Source organism: Lepidochelys kempii, chromosome 16 (genome assembly GCF_965140285.1).
Source record: "Lepidochelys kempii isolate rLepKem1 chromosome 16, rLepKem1.hap1, whole genome shotgun sequence".
Classification (NCBI taxonomy): Eukaryota; Metazoa; Chordata; order Testudines; family Cheloniidae; genus Lepidochelys; species Lepidochelys kempii.
The window spans coordinates 10,974,307-10,990,467 of NC_136395.1; the positions used below are offsets into that span (position 1 = coordinate 10,974,307).

Here is a 16,161-nt window from a genome sequence, read left to right on the forward strand (position 1 = left end):
TGCAGCACCACCTAGCCTAGCCCCAGTCTACTTTTGAATGCGCCCATGTACACACACTTACCAACTGCCTGGCGGGCCCCAGACTGGACATCAAATCCAAGCCCTCCTTCTGAACTGGAGAGGAACTCCGCCCCGCCCCCAAACATTCTAGCTCCGCCCACCCCACCCCCAGCACGCCATGTGGAACGTCTCCCGTTCATTGGTGTGTCTGGAGTGATGTCATCGCTCAGTCAGGAATGAGACCGTGTCGCTAGCTTTAAATAAAGCTGGGTTTTATTTATTCTTAGAAGCATATTTTAAACATTTGTATAACATTCTCAATAAAATATCTTGGAAGAGATGGGTTTTGATCCCAAGGCAAGGCACTTTGGGAGGTCCCAAGTGGTTTAGACTGGGCACCACCCATTTAAAAATAGAAAACAATGGCATCTAAAATACACATGGAGGTTGGAATGTATCTGTAGCAGAGGGCAGGATTGGAAGGCCGGGCTCCTGCTCCATGTTCTGCATTGAAAATCTAAGCAGCTCATTCAGGAGACTTTACACCAGGTGTTTCAACCGTATCTCACGTTTTAAACATCACATTACCTGCATGCAGCTTGTGTGTCTGCCGAGTCCATTCCCCAGCTAGCTACAGGTCCCCAGTTCCCCTTAGCGTTAATGGAAGTCTGAGACACAGGTCACCCACGAGAGGCATGGTTGTCCCAGTGCGTATCGGGTTATATACCACCCCTAGTGTTCAGCTGAGCTCCTGGCTGGGGGTCCGACTCAATGCACTTGTACAGAGATGCCTGAGAGAGATCTGGAGAAACCCACTTCAGCAGCATCTGCCATCCCCTGCGTTTGGCCAGGGAACATTTCTGCTCTCCCCACACCTCAAGCTCCTGAAAAGGGCACTACGAAGAGCAGAAGTCTGGCGAGTCGGGTTGTGCCCACACCGAGGAGTCATTTGACCGTCTCTGCTGAAAGACGCTGGCTAACTCCGTCGGAGCTAACTTAGCGCCTTTTTCGGAGCTTGGCCAGAGCAGGGCTGGAGCTGGATTCCTGTGCACACTTCCACCGGTCTTGCCTTTGACAGAAAAACTACAGGGCTCCCCTCTCCTTCGCTCTCGGTGCAAGGACAATAGGATCCATGTAACAGTCTGAGGGGGTGGCATTCCACATCTAAGCTTTTGCTTTAAGATTACTTAATTCCAGAAGTTTAACTTGTTTGCACCAGCCCCAAAGCCCAGTGGGAGCAGACAGAGCCAGTGAACCTCCTCTCTCTCTCTCCTCTCCCCCCACCATGACAGGAGTTTCCAGGAGAACTTAACCCTTGCAATGCAACACAAGCTAAGCCCACGAGGCATTGGCTTCACACTGGGCACTACTAAGAGACCCCGTTGTCACGTGAAGTCTTAGCTACCATAGCAAAGTCAAATACCCCCAGGGGGCCAGGGTGGACTTAGTTGGCATGCTGGGGTAGCACAGTCTCATAAAGGAACGGGGAGATTTATTCCCAGCACACAGATCATGCTGGGAAGAGCAAGTAATCTCAGGAGAGCTTTTCCAGAAGAGTTGGATTGGGGGGGTAGGGGGCGGAGGAAGAGAAGAGACATAACTAGGGACCCAGTGGGAAAATGAAAGCGAGACCCCCCCACGCTCCCCCATATTTAGAAGTTTTCCTGACTGGCTGGGGAGAAAAAAGGCATGCAGACAAGATGCATCCATTCCCTCTGCAGGAGTAGCTCTCTCTCTGCTCCCTAAGCCATACTTCCACTCTCCTGGGACAGGAAAAGTATCTTAGGCCAGTCCACCCTCAGTGCAATGAAATTCACCATTGGGTTGATGATTGCCAAGAGCTGGGCATGGTTGTATCAAGACCCCTTTCCCCACTAAGGCACTTGTTTCTCTCACTACTGTTAGGAGATTCTCAACAACAATAACAACAACAAGAAATAGCCCAGCTCACCCCAAGCCACCTCCTACCCAGGAGCTACCCAGCACTCCCCAAAAGCAAGCCCAATGAAAATAAGAGCCCTAAACACACCATCACATGCAGGAGGGAAACGCCGATTAGCAACCAGCCAGAGTCCTACAACTTCAGACGCTTAAGCCTCCTTCCTGCCAGCCCCTCTGGTGCAATGGGAGCTTCCATTGTGCAGTTATGTCAAGACTTGCCCTTACTCATCTCTCCCTCTGAACCACGCATCTAGATTTCTGGCCTTCTCCAAGACCTTTAATTCTCTCCCTCCAAAGCCAACTTCCTCTCCATTCCCACCTGAAAAGCTTCTGAACACACTCTTTCACCTACCCTGGGCTTCCAAGGAGGTTTCCGCTCTCTCCCCTTACCCCCTCCACATTTTAAGGAAAGAGAAGGAGACAGTCTATCAACAACATTCATGTGGCCATTAAAAGCATTTGTAAACAAACCAGCTAAGCTTGTTGGGCACCATCTTTGGTAGGTTCAAGGCTGCAGGGGGCTTGCAAGGAAAGGGATGAATGGTGGGGCCACCACTCACTGGGGCTTTGGAGAAACCACAGACCAGAAGCGAGGGGAGGGAAGAAAAATAAGTGGCTGGTTCTAAAACTTCAGAGCTGTATCTCAGTTCTCGTTTTTAACTGAACAAGGGAATCAAGCATCCACTAAAGGCTCCCAGTGGCCAGTGGCAGTCACTTACACCTCAATCTACGCACGACAAATCATCGTCGTCGTCTCTTTCCATGGACACCAGTTCTCTCCCGCAAGCCCAGGGGTGAACCCTCAAGTTTACGTCACAGTCCTAACCTTCGTGTATAACAGGGGAGGAGGGATGTGGAGGAGATGGGTGATAGTTGAGAGGTATTTGTGGCTCCTTCCATCCCTACAAGTGGACAGTCTTTGGAGCGATTGGCAGAACCCACAGTCAGACCAGCGCGTGCAAGGAAGGCCAGGAGCAACGGAGTTCAGGTACTCCCCTGTATTACCCACACCAGCTAGTTCTATTTATTCTTCAGCGAGGCACTAATGTGGCCAGAACTATGCAAGCAACAGCCCCATCCTCCGCCCTTGACTCTCCTTCTTTAGGAGCCAATGAGAAAAGATGGATTCCAGTTTGTTTGTGACTCATTTAACCCTCCCTCTGCCAGAGCGTGCAGCAAGACACGTTAAAATCATGGCGCTGGCTTGAACGGTGCTTCGTGGCAAACAAGGGGCACCCCCATTGGCCCTTTGGCTCGGGGAAGAGGTGCGTCTTTCCCGGGGGAGCAGCGTTCAGCATTCGCAAGGGCAGAGGGTGGGGAGTGCACATTCTATCTCAGCCAGGATCCTGGATGCAGGCTCGTTAGGAGGAGAAATGATCAATACCGGTAGGCGGCCTCTGACTGCAGCCGCCATGCTTGACAAAGAAGTGTGGCATGCAGCATTGACCTCTTTGGTTGGACTGAAGTATCAGACGAAGGGAAGGGCTGGATTGTTGGAAGGGGAATGGGAATCCCTACAAAACCCACCCCCTGGGGCATCGGGTGCCCACTGGCATATGCTGTGCAGATGTCCTCGGGAGCTCCTGCCTAGGGGAAAACCCCAGGCATTCCCACAGTCTTGTTAGTTGAGTAATGCAATAAAGTGTTTCTTCAGTAAAGGAAAAACAACAAAATAAGACGGAGCAAAGTGTGCATGGGTGGAAGGGGTGGGTATCCTATGCTGAGCTAGAGTCCTGGGAGGAGGGGCAATGGCTTGGCCCAGCGTGGCGGCTTGATTCTGGCCAGCACACAGCTCTCCTCTAAGTGGGTGTGCAGTTTAGGAGATCTTCCATCTCGGTGGCTCCCCCCACCCCTTTCCCTGGGAAGCTGGTGTCCGAAGCCGAGCCTGCTTCAGAAACTGGGAATGTAACAGCTACCAATGCCAGCGACTGGCCCAGCCTACGAGCCCCCCCACCTTCCTGGTGTCACTGACTCCAGTCCACCTTCGGCACACAGTGTACATGGCCAGCATGGATCTCGACCGGGGGGGGGGGGTGACCTAGAACTGAGTCTGCACCTCCGCACTGTTCTCTGTGGCCCCCGCGCTGTTCTCTGTGGCCGGCTGGGCAGACTCCACCTTCTCCGCATGGGCCTGGGTGGACACCTCTTCCCCTGTCTCCTTGTCGCTGGGTTCGTGGCGGTTCACTTCAACTCCCCCCTCAGCAAGCAACGAGGCAGCTGTCAGGGCAGGCGGCTTGGCTGGAGAGGTGGGCACGGCTGGCTTGGCTTCCTGCTCCTCCACGCCCGGGTTCACTGGGCACGGGGAGCCAGCGTCATGCGGGGCAGAGTGTTCCAAGGAACCAGGGCCTTCCTCGGCCTTCTGGGCAGCTCGCTCCACCCCGCGCTCCTCAGAGCCGCCGCTCTGCTGGACTATTGTACCATTCGTCAGTGGTTCCTTTGCCTCCTCTCTTGCCGGGACTGGGGTCTCCACACAGAACTCCTTCACCAGCATCCCCCGTATCCCCTGCATGCTGTCAGGAGAACCCGGTGCAGCAAGGGCAGGGCAGGCCTCCAGCTCCTCCGACCCGAGCTCTTCCTGGGAGACCTGGTGCATCAGCACCTCCGCACCGGCCTCATAGGACAGGGCTCCCTCGTCGTCGTGGATGACCGACACCACCTGCCTGGCTCTGTGGCGCTTCTCGGCGGATGGGTCCGAGTCCGGCTGGCTGCCGAACTCCTCTCCCCAGTCGATGGGCATGCCCTCGCCCAGCAGGTGCAGGTTGGGGTCGCTGTTGTGCATGACCATGCTGTCCCGGTACAGGTTGTGTTTCCTCTGCACCGCTGCCTCCTTCACAGCTGGAAAGGCAAAGACCGGGAGGTCAGGGCAGGGCAGGGCAGGGGTCTATTTACGTGTCAGTAGCAAGCACAGGCCTCATTCGAGGTTGAGGCCTCACCATGCTCTGTGTTGTACACACGTATAGCAAGACCTGGTCCCCGCTAGCCTTCCTAGGATTCAGAGCAAAGCACATGCAACGAGCCGGTAGGGAGAGAACCTTGCAGTCCAATCTATACCCTGGTACAATTCTCATGCCCACATAGTCACCATCCACGCCTCAGCCAGGCCCTCCTTGATCAGCTAAATTCCTACTTCTGCCCTGGCGGGAGGGTCCTGGAGAAGGAATTTGGCGAAGGTGGGAATGGCAGACAGGTGTGGGGGGGACTCCATGCCGAAGGGACAGCGTGGAAGGGTTCAGGGCAGGGTTTGAAGCTGATGGATGGACCAAGCTGGCTCAGCGGATGGAGCGGAGCGCGATGCAGTACGAGGATAACAGGGGAGGGCAGAATCGCGAAGGGCCTGGGTGGGGAGGACAGGAAGCCTGAATTTGATGTGGTGGAGAAGCGGGGGCAGGTGGAGGGAATCCAAGAGGAGGTGACGCAGGCAGAGCGATAGGAGTGGAAGATGATCTTAGTCGATGCTTTTCGCCTGGACGGGAAGGGCTGTGAGGTGAGTGTTGGGGACGCTCGGGAGCAGGCGTTTACGGTAATCAAGACAGCAGATGATGCGGGGGGTGTGAGAGGCTGGGCTGTCTGGATAGAGGGGAAAAGGACGGATCCTAGAGAAGTTAGGAAGGAAGAAGCGGTGAGATTTGGACCCAGCTTAGACGGGTGGTACAAGCGGGCAGAATCAAAGGGGGCCGCTGCGCTACGGAACTGAGACATGGAGGAAAGCGTTTCGGTGACAGTGCCGAGTACACATACACCCTCTCCACCGTCACCTAGACTCTGGATCCGGAGCAGAGTGGCAAAGTGCTGTAGGAGGAGATGCTCCAGGGGTTGGCTTGAGATGGCTCCCATTGCTGTAATGCCCAGAGCCTCCCCATGGTAAGTGGATGGGCATGCGTGTCCAGTCCTTGCCAGCTAGCCCCGTTAGCAACAGTGTCCCTCAGTGAGCAGAAGGGGAGTAGCAGGATTCACTCAGTGTCTACTGCCCGTTGCTGCAGCCGAGACACTGCAGCCCTTAGGATTTTCCAAGCTGGCTAACTGGGGGGGTTAGCCAGGCTTGCATAGGCCCCTTCCCAGCATAGTGAAGGACTGAGCCTGCATCCTGCCCTCCCACCCAAACGCGGGCAGCCCTCTCACCCTGCATGATGTCCTTCATGACCGACTGCAGCACGACCTCCTCGTACGTGTTCTCCACCAGGATGAAGTTGTCGAAGTCCTCGAAGATCAGTTCCTGGAACTTTGGTAACTCCTGCCCAAAGGAGAAGGCAGATTTCACCTCGCTGGCAGAGATAACCCAAGACCACCTAGCTGCCCTGTGGCTTTCCAAAGACGATGTGCCTTTGAGAGGCAGAGCTACCCTTCCCACAAAACCATGGGCACCACTGTTGACCCAGGGATGCCACCAGTTATGGGCCATCTAGCCATAGGAGTTAAAGACCAAGTTGAGATTAAACATAGACCCAAAGGGGTGAGGAATTTCAAGATCAGGATGTTACAAAGAGAGATTATGTCTTTGTACATGCACTGGGCCCAATTTTTTATATGCACAGAGGCCTTTTTACACCACTGGCAATGTCAAGCAACATATATTGAGTTGGCTCCCTAACACTTCCAGGGTGGTGTAAAGGGGCCTTGGTGTAAATGAGAATCGGACCAATATTCTACAGTTGTGGGCAAGGAGCTGGGGGGGTGTGTCTTGTTCATGGCAACATATACAGAGTTTGATGACTCAGCAGGGTTTTTGAAACGTGCCACCAACCCATGCCCACGGGGCTGCTTGGCCTCTTACCCCCTTGCAGGTTGGTGCCAGCTTTTTCAGCAGGAAGGGGATGGTGATCTGGAGCAGGGCTTCCCTGAAGAACTTCTTGCGCACGGTGCTGCTGTCATAGTCATATTTCTGCAGGACAAGGGGCGCACCGGGGGAAGAGGGAAACAAGGCTGGTTAACAAACCTTTGGCATCTCGCAGGAGAGGAGATTACAGAGGAATGGGCCATTCAGAGGAAGAGGAGAATGTGCAGCTTTCCTACCATTTTATTGAACAATCCTTTCCACAGGAAGCGATTTACACGAGGGGATTTACAGAAGTGTTTTCAGTATCCAACACCAGCCCCTTCCCTGGGCTCAGGAGGCAGCGTGGTCTAGGGGATAGGTCACTGGACAGATTCTGATGGCCTGGGCTCTGATCTGCTGTGGGGCAAGTCACTTCACCTCCCTGTGCCCGATCTCCACTGGGGTCTAGGAACAACTGTGATACTCGGTCCATTTAAAATTACAAATGCCGAGTATCGTTCTACACAATGCACTCGCTCCTGCCCTTACCTGCCCCGTGGCAGGCACACGGCATGCCTGGGCTTCGCACAGAAGCTGCAGGCGCTTTCTTTGTGGCAGAGGTTTCTCTCCTGTCTAGCATCCCGAGGCCTTGTTGGTGCAGCACGGGCGAGTTAAAACGCCGACCACCTTCACGTTCCAGAGACGGCAGACCTTGCAGGAGCATGCCGCTGCTTTGCGGGCTGCCTTACCTTGAGCACCCGTTCGAGGATCCGCTGGATTGACTTGCACAGCTCCTCCTTGCCCAGCATCTTCGCCAGCTCCTGGTGCAGGAGTGTCCCGAACGTGTGAACGGCATCATCCATTTGCTACAATGAGAAGCATCGTCAGACGGTGTCCCAAAAGGAGGCCAAGAAACCACGGCAACTTAGGCTGGCTCATGTTGGACATCCAGCAAAGCAATGATGCCAAGGGATGAGCAGAGCAGGCCTGGCAACGCACCACCACACGGAGACGGGTCACAGGGGCACCTCCTCTATTCCTGAACCTGCACCCGGTCCCCATCTGCTACCCCATCCCACTCACGATTTTGAAAGCACCAAGTTAACCTGCATAAAGGTGTTTTCTTTCCCACCACTAGAGGGCACTAGCGGCTCATTTCCCAGAATATGGGGCTGCGTTGGTGCATGGGACATCGGCACACAAACTCCTCCTCCCCCCTATGTAGATCTGCAAGTGGATTCTTGTCCACACTGGCCCCTGGATACTCCTCCAGGAGCTGTAGAACAACCAGTCTCCTAAATCAGCTGTGCCAGGCTGAATGGGATGTGAGTGATGGAGGTGAGAGCATGCCAGTTCTAGAACGTCTCCAGGTTCTCCACAGGTGCCAGAAAACCCGGTGGAAAGTTACACTCGCTCCTACACAGCTAACTGAGGCCGGCTTCCTTGACCCCACATTTAGACTACTGCCGGTGGGAGACTCCTCCATGTACAGGGGAAGAAGAGCATTGCGTCTGCGTAGCCCAGGCCTGCCACCCACCCGGCCACCAGCACGACAGCGGTGGACGTATGCAAGGCGCCCCCGTGAGGTTGTTCATACGCAGATGTTCCCCTCCCAGTGGGACACTGCATCGTTCACAGGCGCCAGGGCAGAGTCGCGACACGCAGGGTCAATCGTTTGTCCCAAAGAACACAGGTGGCCGTTGGGTCATACGTGCGCCGGGCCATGGGCAGCGCAGTGCTGGGGAGCAAAGCGAAGGGGTTGGGCCAGGGACGGTTCTGCCCCTGGGGCGTTGCCATATTCAGAGGAGAAAAACAAAGCCGTTGAAATAAGCTGGTCTCCGTAGCAGTGCTGTGCCCCCGGACCGGCTGTTAATTTTAACAAGGTGACTCTTTCAAATGAAGGCTCCCGGAGCGTGGGCGGGGGGTGTGTGGGTGGGGGGTGGTACAGCCAGACTGAAGCCCAGAGCACACTCCAGCCGGGGGCGCCCATGCAGTAGGACATTGATGACCAGCCCAACACCCAGGGCAGGGCACTGGGAGAACCAGAATTCATAGCCACAGCAACCCACCTTAACTCTGACCCTGACGGCTAGGGCCGAAGACAGCTCCCCATGGGGCAATAAGCATAAGGGCTGGTCACCCCTTGAGTTTGGCTATTAACACCCTACCTGTCTCATGAGGATCTGGGCCCTCTGTTTGAACACTGAGGCACTGGATACATCAAATCTCTGTTGAAGCCCCTCCAGTTTCAGCTGGTCCATCTTCTCATAGCAGGACTGCATCTTGACAGGGTGGAAGGCCAGCTGAGAGAGCTTCTCCATGTACTGAAGGACAAGGAGTCACACACACAACTCACTGGCTGTACGGAGAGAGCGCCCTACCTCCCGCCCACTCCCCAGGCCTGCTGAGACTTGGCATCAGACCAGACACCAAGCTTCCAGGGAGCAGAGGAAAACAAAGCCCAGAAATCGGAATCCTTCCTCAACGGCTCCCATTTAATCTGGGTCACAAAGACAAGAGCATTTCCAAGTGTCTCTGTGTCCCCACACCGCCAGGCTGCACACAGACATGGGTGAGCCTGGAGCAGGAAGATCACCGGCTGTAGGTCACAGGATCAAACCATGGGTCTGTACTGTTAGTACAGGGTGGGAGGCAGGCGTGTGACCACCTGGGGCTGCTCTGGTTGGATACAGAGGGACCCAGCTGGATACAGAGTGATCCCAGGTTACCATACGCAGGTGAAATTGGATGCCCTGGATTTTGTTAGACTGACCCGTCGCCCAGAGCTTGGGAGGAGAGCTGGGAATTCAGTTCCCACCTTAAGTGGTATGACTGCTCAGAGCTCAAGTATGAAACTGCAGAAAAACCTGAGAGTCTCTGGATTAAGTTTAGAAGTGTGTGAGCAACAAGGGTGATGTCGTGGTGGGAGTCTGCTATAGACCACCGGACCAGGGGGATGAGGTGGACGAGGCTTTCTTCCTGCAACTCACGGAAGTTACTAGATGGCAGGCCCTGGTTCTCATGGGAGACTTCAATCACCCTGATATCTGCTCAGAGAGCAATACAGTGGTGCACAGCAATCCAGGAAGTTTTTGGAAAGTGTAGGGGACAATTTCCTGGTGCAAGTGCTGGAGGAACCAACTAGGGGCAGAGCTCTTCTTGACCTGCTGCTCACAAACCGGGAAGAATTAGTAGCGGAAGCAAAAGCGGATGAGAACCTGGGAGGCAGTGACCATGAGATGGTCGAGTTCAGGATCCTGACACAAGGAAGAAAGGAGAGCAGCAGAATATGGACCTTGGGCTTCAGAAAAGCAGACTTTGACTCCCTCCGGGAACTGATGGGCAGGATCCCCTGGGAGAATAACATGAGGGAGAAAGGAGTCCAGGAAAGCTGGCTGTATTTTAAAGAATCCTTACTGAGGTTACAGGAACAAACCATCCCGATGTGTAGAAAGAATAGTAAATATGGCAGGCGACCAGTTTGGCTTAACAGTGAAATCCTTGCTGATCTTAAACACAAAAAAGGAGTTTATAAGAAGTGGAAGACTGGACAAATGACCAGGGAAGAGTATAAAAATTTTGCTCGGGCATGCAGGAGTGAAATCAGGAAGGCCAAATCACACCTGGAGTTGCAGCTAGCAAGAGATGTAACAAGAAGGGTTTCTTCAGGTATGTTAGCAACAAGAAGAAAGCCAAGGAAAGTGTGGGCCCCTTACTGAATGAGGGAGGCAACCTCGTGACAGAGGATGTGGAAAAAGCTAATGTATTCAATGCTTTTTTTCGTCTCTGTCTTCACGAACAAGGTCATCTCCCAGACTGCTGTACTGGGCAGCACAGCATGGGGAGGAGGTGACCAGCCCTCTGTGGAGAAAGAAGCGGTTCGGGACTATTTAGAAAAGCTAGATGAGCACAAGTCCATGGGGCCGGATGCGCTGCATCCGAGAATGCTAAAGGAGCTGACGGATGTGATTGCAGAGCCATTGGCCATTATCTTTGAAAACTCAAGGCGATCGGGGGAAGTCCCGGATGACTGGAAAAAGGCTAATGTAGTGCCCATCTTTAAAAAAGGGAAGAAGGAGGATCCGGGGAACTACAGGCCTGTCAGCCTCACCTCAGCCCCTGGAAAAATCATGGAGCAGGTCCTCAAGGAATCGATTCTGAAGCACTTAGAGGAGAGGAAAGTGATCAGGAACAGTCAGCATGGATTCACCAAGGGAAAGTCATGCCTGACTGATCTAATTGCCTTCTATGAGAAGATAACTGGGTCTGTGGATGAGGGGAAAGCAGTGGACATGTTGTTCCTTGACTTTAGCAAAGCTTTTGACATGGTCTCCCACAGTATTCTTGACAGCAAGTTAAAGAAGTATGAGCTGGATGAATGGACTATAGGGTGGATAGAAAGCTGGCTAGATTGTCGGGCTCAACGGGTAGTGATCAATGGCTCCATGTCAGTTGGCAGCTGGTATCAAGCGGAGTACCCCAAGGGTCGGTCCTCAGGCCAGTTTTGTTCAATATCTTCATTAATGATCTGGAGGATGGTGTGGATTGCACCCTCAGCAAGTGTGCAGATGACACTAAACTAGGAGGAGAGGTAGATACGCTGGAGGGCAGGGATAGGATCCAGAGGGACCTAGACAAATTGGAGGATTGGGCCAAAAGAAATCTGATGAGGTTCAATAAGGACAAGTGCAGAGTCCTGCACTTAGGACGGAAGAATCCCATGCACCGCTACAGACTAGGGACCCAATGGCTAGGCAGCAGGTCGGCAGAAAAGGACCTAGGGGTTACAGTGGACGAGAAGCTGGATATGAGTCAACAATGTGCCCTTGTTGCCAAGAAGGCCAATGGCATTTTGGGATGTATAAGTAGGGGCATTGCCAGCAGATCGAGGGATGTGATTGTTCCCCTCTATTCGACATCGGTGAGGCCTCATCTGGAGTACTGTGTCCAGTTTTGGGCCCCACACTACAAGAAGGATGTGGAAAAATTGGAAAACATCCAGCGGAGGGCAACAAAAATGATTAGAGGACTGGAACACATGACTTATGAGGAGAGGTTGAGGGAACTGGGATTGTTTAGTCTGCGGAAGGGAAGAATGAGGGGGGATTTGATAGCTGCTTTCAACTACCTGAATGGGGGTTCCAAAGAGGATGGCTCTAGACTGTTCTCAGTGGTAGCAGATGACAGAACAAGGAGTAATGGTCTCAAGTTGCAGTGGGGGAGGTTTAGGTTGGATAGTAGGAAAACTTTTTCACTAGGAGGGTGGTGAAACACTGGAATGCGTTACCTAGGGAGGTGGTGGAATCTCCTTCCTTAGAAGTTTTTAAGGTCAGGCTTGACAAAGCCCTGGCTGGGATGATTTAGTTGGGGATTGGTCCTGCTTTGAGCAGGGGGTTGGACTAGATGACCTCCTGAGGTCCCTTCCAACCCTGATATTCTATGATTCTATGATTAAGTGGATCGTTCTAACTTCTGCCAGAACACCAAAGGAACCTATGGATCTAGCGCGACCAGGATTGGTGCTGCCCAAGGAAGCTCTGGGCCCCCTACGGTCTGTGGCTTCCAGCTAAGAGGGGAGCATAGGCCTGCCAGCTCCGATGTGAGCAGACTAGGGGCAGGGCCACAGGTTTATTCTCACCATTCAGCTCCAGTCTTACTCAGGACAACTGGGGATGGAAGCTGAGCTCCCTCCTTGGCCAGGCTTTCCCTGGGCACCCGCGCAAGGCTTCCAGCCCATCCTGCTAGGCCAACAATGGGAATCTATGCAACCTTCTCCAGGGGCCTTACCTCTCCCAGCTTCTCCATCCCGCTCTCGTTGATTACGTTCATGTTCATGTCAGTGACCTCCTTGAAGAACACTTCCCGGACCTCGGCAAAACCCTGGCTTGTGGGAATCATCAGCGCCTCCAGGATGGAAGGGATATAGGGCTGCACATGGTTTCGGACACAGATCTCTGCTTTGGGCAGCACAAAGGCTGGATGAGGAAGAGACAGGCAAACAGACAATTAGCATGGGATGGCTCCTGCTCTGGCTACCTTCCTTGCTGAGCTTTGGAGCCACACCAGGAAGCCAAGCATGGTGCTCCAGCTCCTAGACTACACCCTAGAAAAGGACAGGAGTTGCTCTGCTCCACCCCTTCCAGGTGGTGGCCAAAAGGCTAGAGATGCAGCTGGATAAATTTATCAACGGGATGACAGAGTTGCCCGCCGCAGCTGGGGACTAGACTTGAAGACCTACAAGGTCCCTTCCCACCTTACGTCCGATCAGCCTGCAACCAGAGAACCGTGTCTGCCACGCTTGGCAGAACTCGAACGGCAATCCTCCACGCAAAACACGTGGGGGTGAAGAGAATGCTACTGGCAATTCAGTAGGCGGCACTCTTGGGTCAGTATTGACCCTGTTCTTCCCCCCTATGGAGTACGGGGCCACGTGCTGCCAGAGATGTTGGCTTCTGTATGAGCTCCTGATACCACAGGGCTTCCTACAAACAGGAGCACTCATCTCAAAGCCCTGGTCAAATTCTAGTCTGAGTAGCTAAGTTCCATTGGTGTCAGCCCTGCCCCTGCCCTGCCCTGGCTGTGTGGTAATGCTTCCCCGCCTGCCCAGCACCGTGGTACGTTAGCAGAAGCCACGTTCCACCTCAGAAGCGGCCAGAGGGTAACAGTGCAGACCTAGTTTGTAATACTTGGATGGTGTACTAATACTTTGGGATCCTTCAGGATGTAAGAAGCTATGCAGGGTGACCTCCTCTGTTGGAGGGAAATAAGGGAAAACCACTTGAAGAACAAGGGACGCTGCTTTATTTGAAGGGACATTGTAGGGAAACACCATTTCCCTTGGCACATCATGTATTTTTTCCTCCTGTGCACATTTCTACTGCCCTCCCGTACACGATGCAATTAGTATAAGTTTCAATTTCATGTTTAAAATAGCACTTATCAGTTTTAAAACATTTCAATCTCTCTTCAAATAAGGGATGGGTGATCATCTTAGGGACAAATCAAACAAATAAGGGACGGTGCCTTAAAATAAGGGCTGCTGGAGCTAGGTGAACTAGAGGACTGCTCCAGCCCTTGGCCTCTTAGCCCCCGGGTCAGGTTTCTGGCTCCCAGTCCTAGGAAAGCACTGCGGTTTTGAACGTCAGGATTTTGACTAACCCAGTACAATGGGCTATTGCTGGGGGTAGTCGTTCGGGCTCAAGCTCGGAAACCCAGACCCCGAGCCTGAATGTCTACACAGCTAATTTTTAGTGCCGTAGGTGAACCCAAGTCTGCAGATCCGGGTTCTGAGACTTGGTGCCGTGGGTGAATTTTTTTTTTTTTGCCATGTAGACATACCCAAAGGGGCAACACATTTCCTACCTCGGATTTTGCTTGCTAAGTGTTCCTTTGATGTGATGATCTGATCCATGTCTGTGCGAATGGTGCTCTCCATTCTGGGACGCTCCAGCTCACATTTGGTCACCACTGCATCATAGTGCGCCTTTATCTGGTCATAGACAAGCCTGTAGACAGCATCCGAGATCTAGAGGGGGAAGAGGAAGAGCATCGTCAGCATCCTTATCCCACGGGACGTCTGAGGCTGTGCTGCCATCTGACCTTGGTGAGCCCAGGACCCTTCCTGACCTCTGTCTGCAAGGCAGCCTGCCATCTCTTTGCACCCCACATGACTGAGTGCTCCCCAACCATGGATATGCAGGGACGTCTGGCAATAAGCTTTCTACAGCATGCACGGGAATTATGTCTGCAGCTGCCACTAGATCCCCTAACAAGAAAAGGCCTGGCTATTTGAGATCTGCCTAACAAGTCTTGTCATAACGCAGCCGCTGGTCAGCACATTTCAGGATTCGCTGCTTCCTGATGTCAGCAAGAGCGACGGACTCCATCCAGCTCCGAGTTTTGTTCACTCCCACCCACCCATTTCTCTTTTTAAAAACCACTGACTTGAAATATTTTTTTCTTTTCTACTGTACGCTTGTGGTGATTGACACTGGAATCCGTGCAGGCATCTGCTATGCACCACTGCGTTCAAATGGCAGGACTCCACCGGGATCCATGCTAGCACATCTCAGTGCAGGAGCAAAGTCTAGGATTGTAGTTCCCGAGGTTCATGAGCCTATTTTTGTTATGACTGCACAGTGCTACTGTATGTACAAGTTATTTATTGTGACGTTTGGAGGAGGAGTCTTCTGCCTGGAATTATGTCATGCTATTATTTAGCACCTCTGGGCTAGAATCATGGAAACGACGGGCTGGAGGAGAACTTGAGAGATCATCAAGTCCAAGCCCCTGCACTGAGGCAGGACCAAGTAAACTAAGACCATCCCTGACAGGTGTGTTTTTCCAGACCTCCAATGACAGGAATTCCACAACCTCTCTTGGAAGCCTCGTCCAGAGCTTAACTATTCTTATAGGTAGAAATTTTTCCCTTACATCTAACCTGAAATCTCCCTTGCTACAGACTAAGCCCGTTATTTCTTGTCCTGCCTTCTGTGGCGATGGAGAACAAATGATCCCCGTCCTCTTTATAACAGCCCTTAACACATTTGAAGGCCTCTTTGGTCCAGACTAAACATGCCTGGTCTTTTTTTAAACCTTTCCTTATCGGTCAGGTTTTCTAAACCTCTGATGATTTTTGCTGCCCTCCTCTGGACTCTCTCCAGTTTGTCCACAGCTTTCCTAAAGTGCGGCACCCAGAAAAGGACACAGTACCCAGCTGAGGCCTCACCAGCATCGAGCGGGCCAAGTACCTCCTGTCACGGAGTCCCTGGGCAATGCTCTGGAACTGCTCCCCATGAAGCCAGTCAGGACTCTGGGGCAGTCGCCTTTCTGTGAGCAGCCTGTCTTCAGGACACACAGCTCACACAGCTTCCACCTTCCTGGGTCTGACCTCGGAGCATTCAGCATCCTCTGCCCCTCCGTGCGCTTCCCCCCAGCGAGTCCACTCAGGTGGGGCTCCTGGGGAAGCCAGAGGGTCCTGCACCCCAACTCCGCAGTCAGACGTGACTCTCAGCCAGCCAGTAAAACAGAAGGTTTATTAGATGACAGGAACATGGTCTAAAACAGAGCTTGCAGGTGCAGAGAACGGGACCCCTCAGCTGGGTCCATTTTGGGGGGCAGTGAGCCAGACAACCACGTCTGCACTTCACTCCATGTCCCAGCCAGCCCCAAACTGAAACTCCCTCCAGCCCCTCCTCCTCTGGGCTTTGTTCCTTTCCCGGGCCAGGAGGTCACCTGATTCCTTTGTTCTCCAACCCTTCAGCTCTCACCTTGCAGGGGGGGAAGGGCCCAGGCCATCAGTTGCCAGGAAACAGGGTGTTGGCCATTCTCTGTGTCCAGACCCCTGCACACACCTGCCCTCTAGGGCTTTGCAAGGATCATACACCCTTACCCCACCCCCTAGATACTTAAGAACTGCATAGGGGAAACTGAGGCACCCCCACAATATTCGGAGGAAACATTAAGAA

At 53.1% G+C, this 16,161-nt stretch overlaps 1 protein-coding gene across 1 annotated transcript in view; it reads right to left on the reverse strand.

Annotated features, from left to right (window-relative positions):
• Nucleotides 1-255: 255 nt before the first annotated feature.
• NIBAN2 (niban apoptosis regulator 2) overlaps nucleotides 256-16,161 on the reverse strand; it is a 104,007-nt gene continuing 88,101 nt past the window's right edge. Inside the window, exons 8-14 of the mRNA XM_073314571.2 lie at nucleotides 14,057-14,219; nucleotides 12,482-12,669; nucleotides 8,863-9,018; nucleotides 7,444-7,560; nucleotides 6,713-6,820; nucleotides 6,061-6,172; nucleotides 256-4,776 (exon numbers count right to left, since the gene is read on the reverse strand). Coding sequence (XP_073170672.1) covers nucleotides 3,980-4,776; nucleotides 6,061-6,172; nucleotides 6,713-6,820; nucleotides 7,444-7,560; nucleotides 8,863-9,018; nucleotides 12,482-12,669; nucleotides 14,057-14,219 — 1,641 coding nt within the window. The 3' untranslated portion in view covers nucleotides 256-3,979. The remainder of the gene's footprint in view (nucleotides 4,777-6,060; nucleotides 6,173-6,712; nucleotides 6,821-7,443; nucleotides 7,561-8,862; nucleotides 9,019-12,481; nucleotides 12,670-14,056; nucleotides 14,220-16,161) is intronic.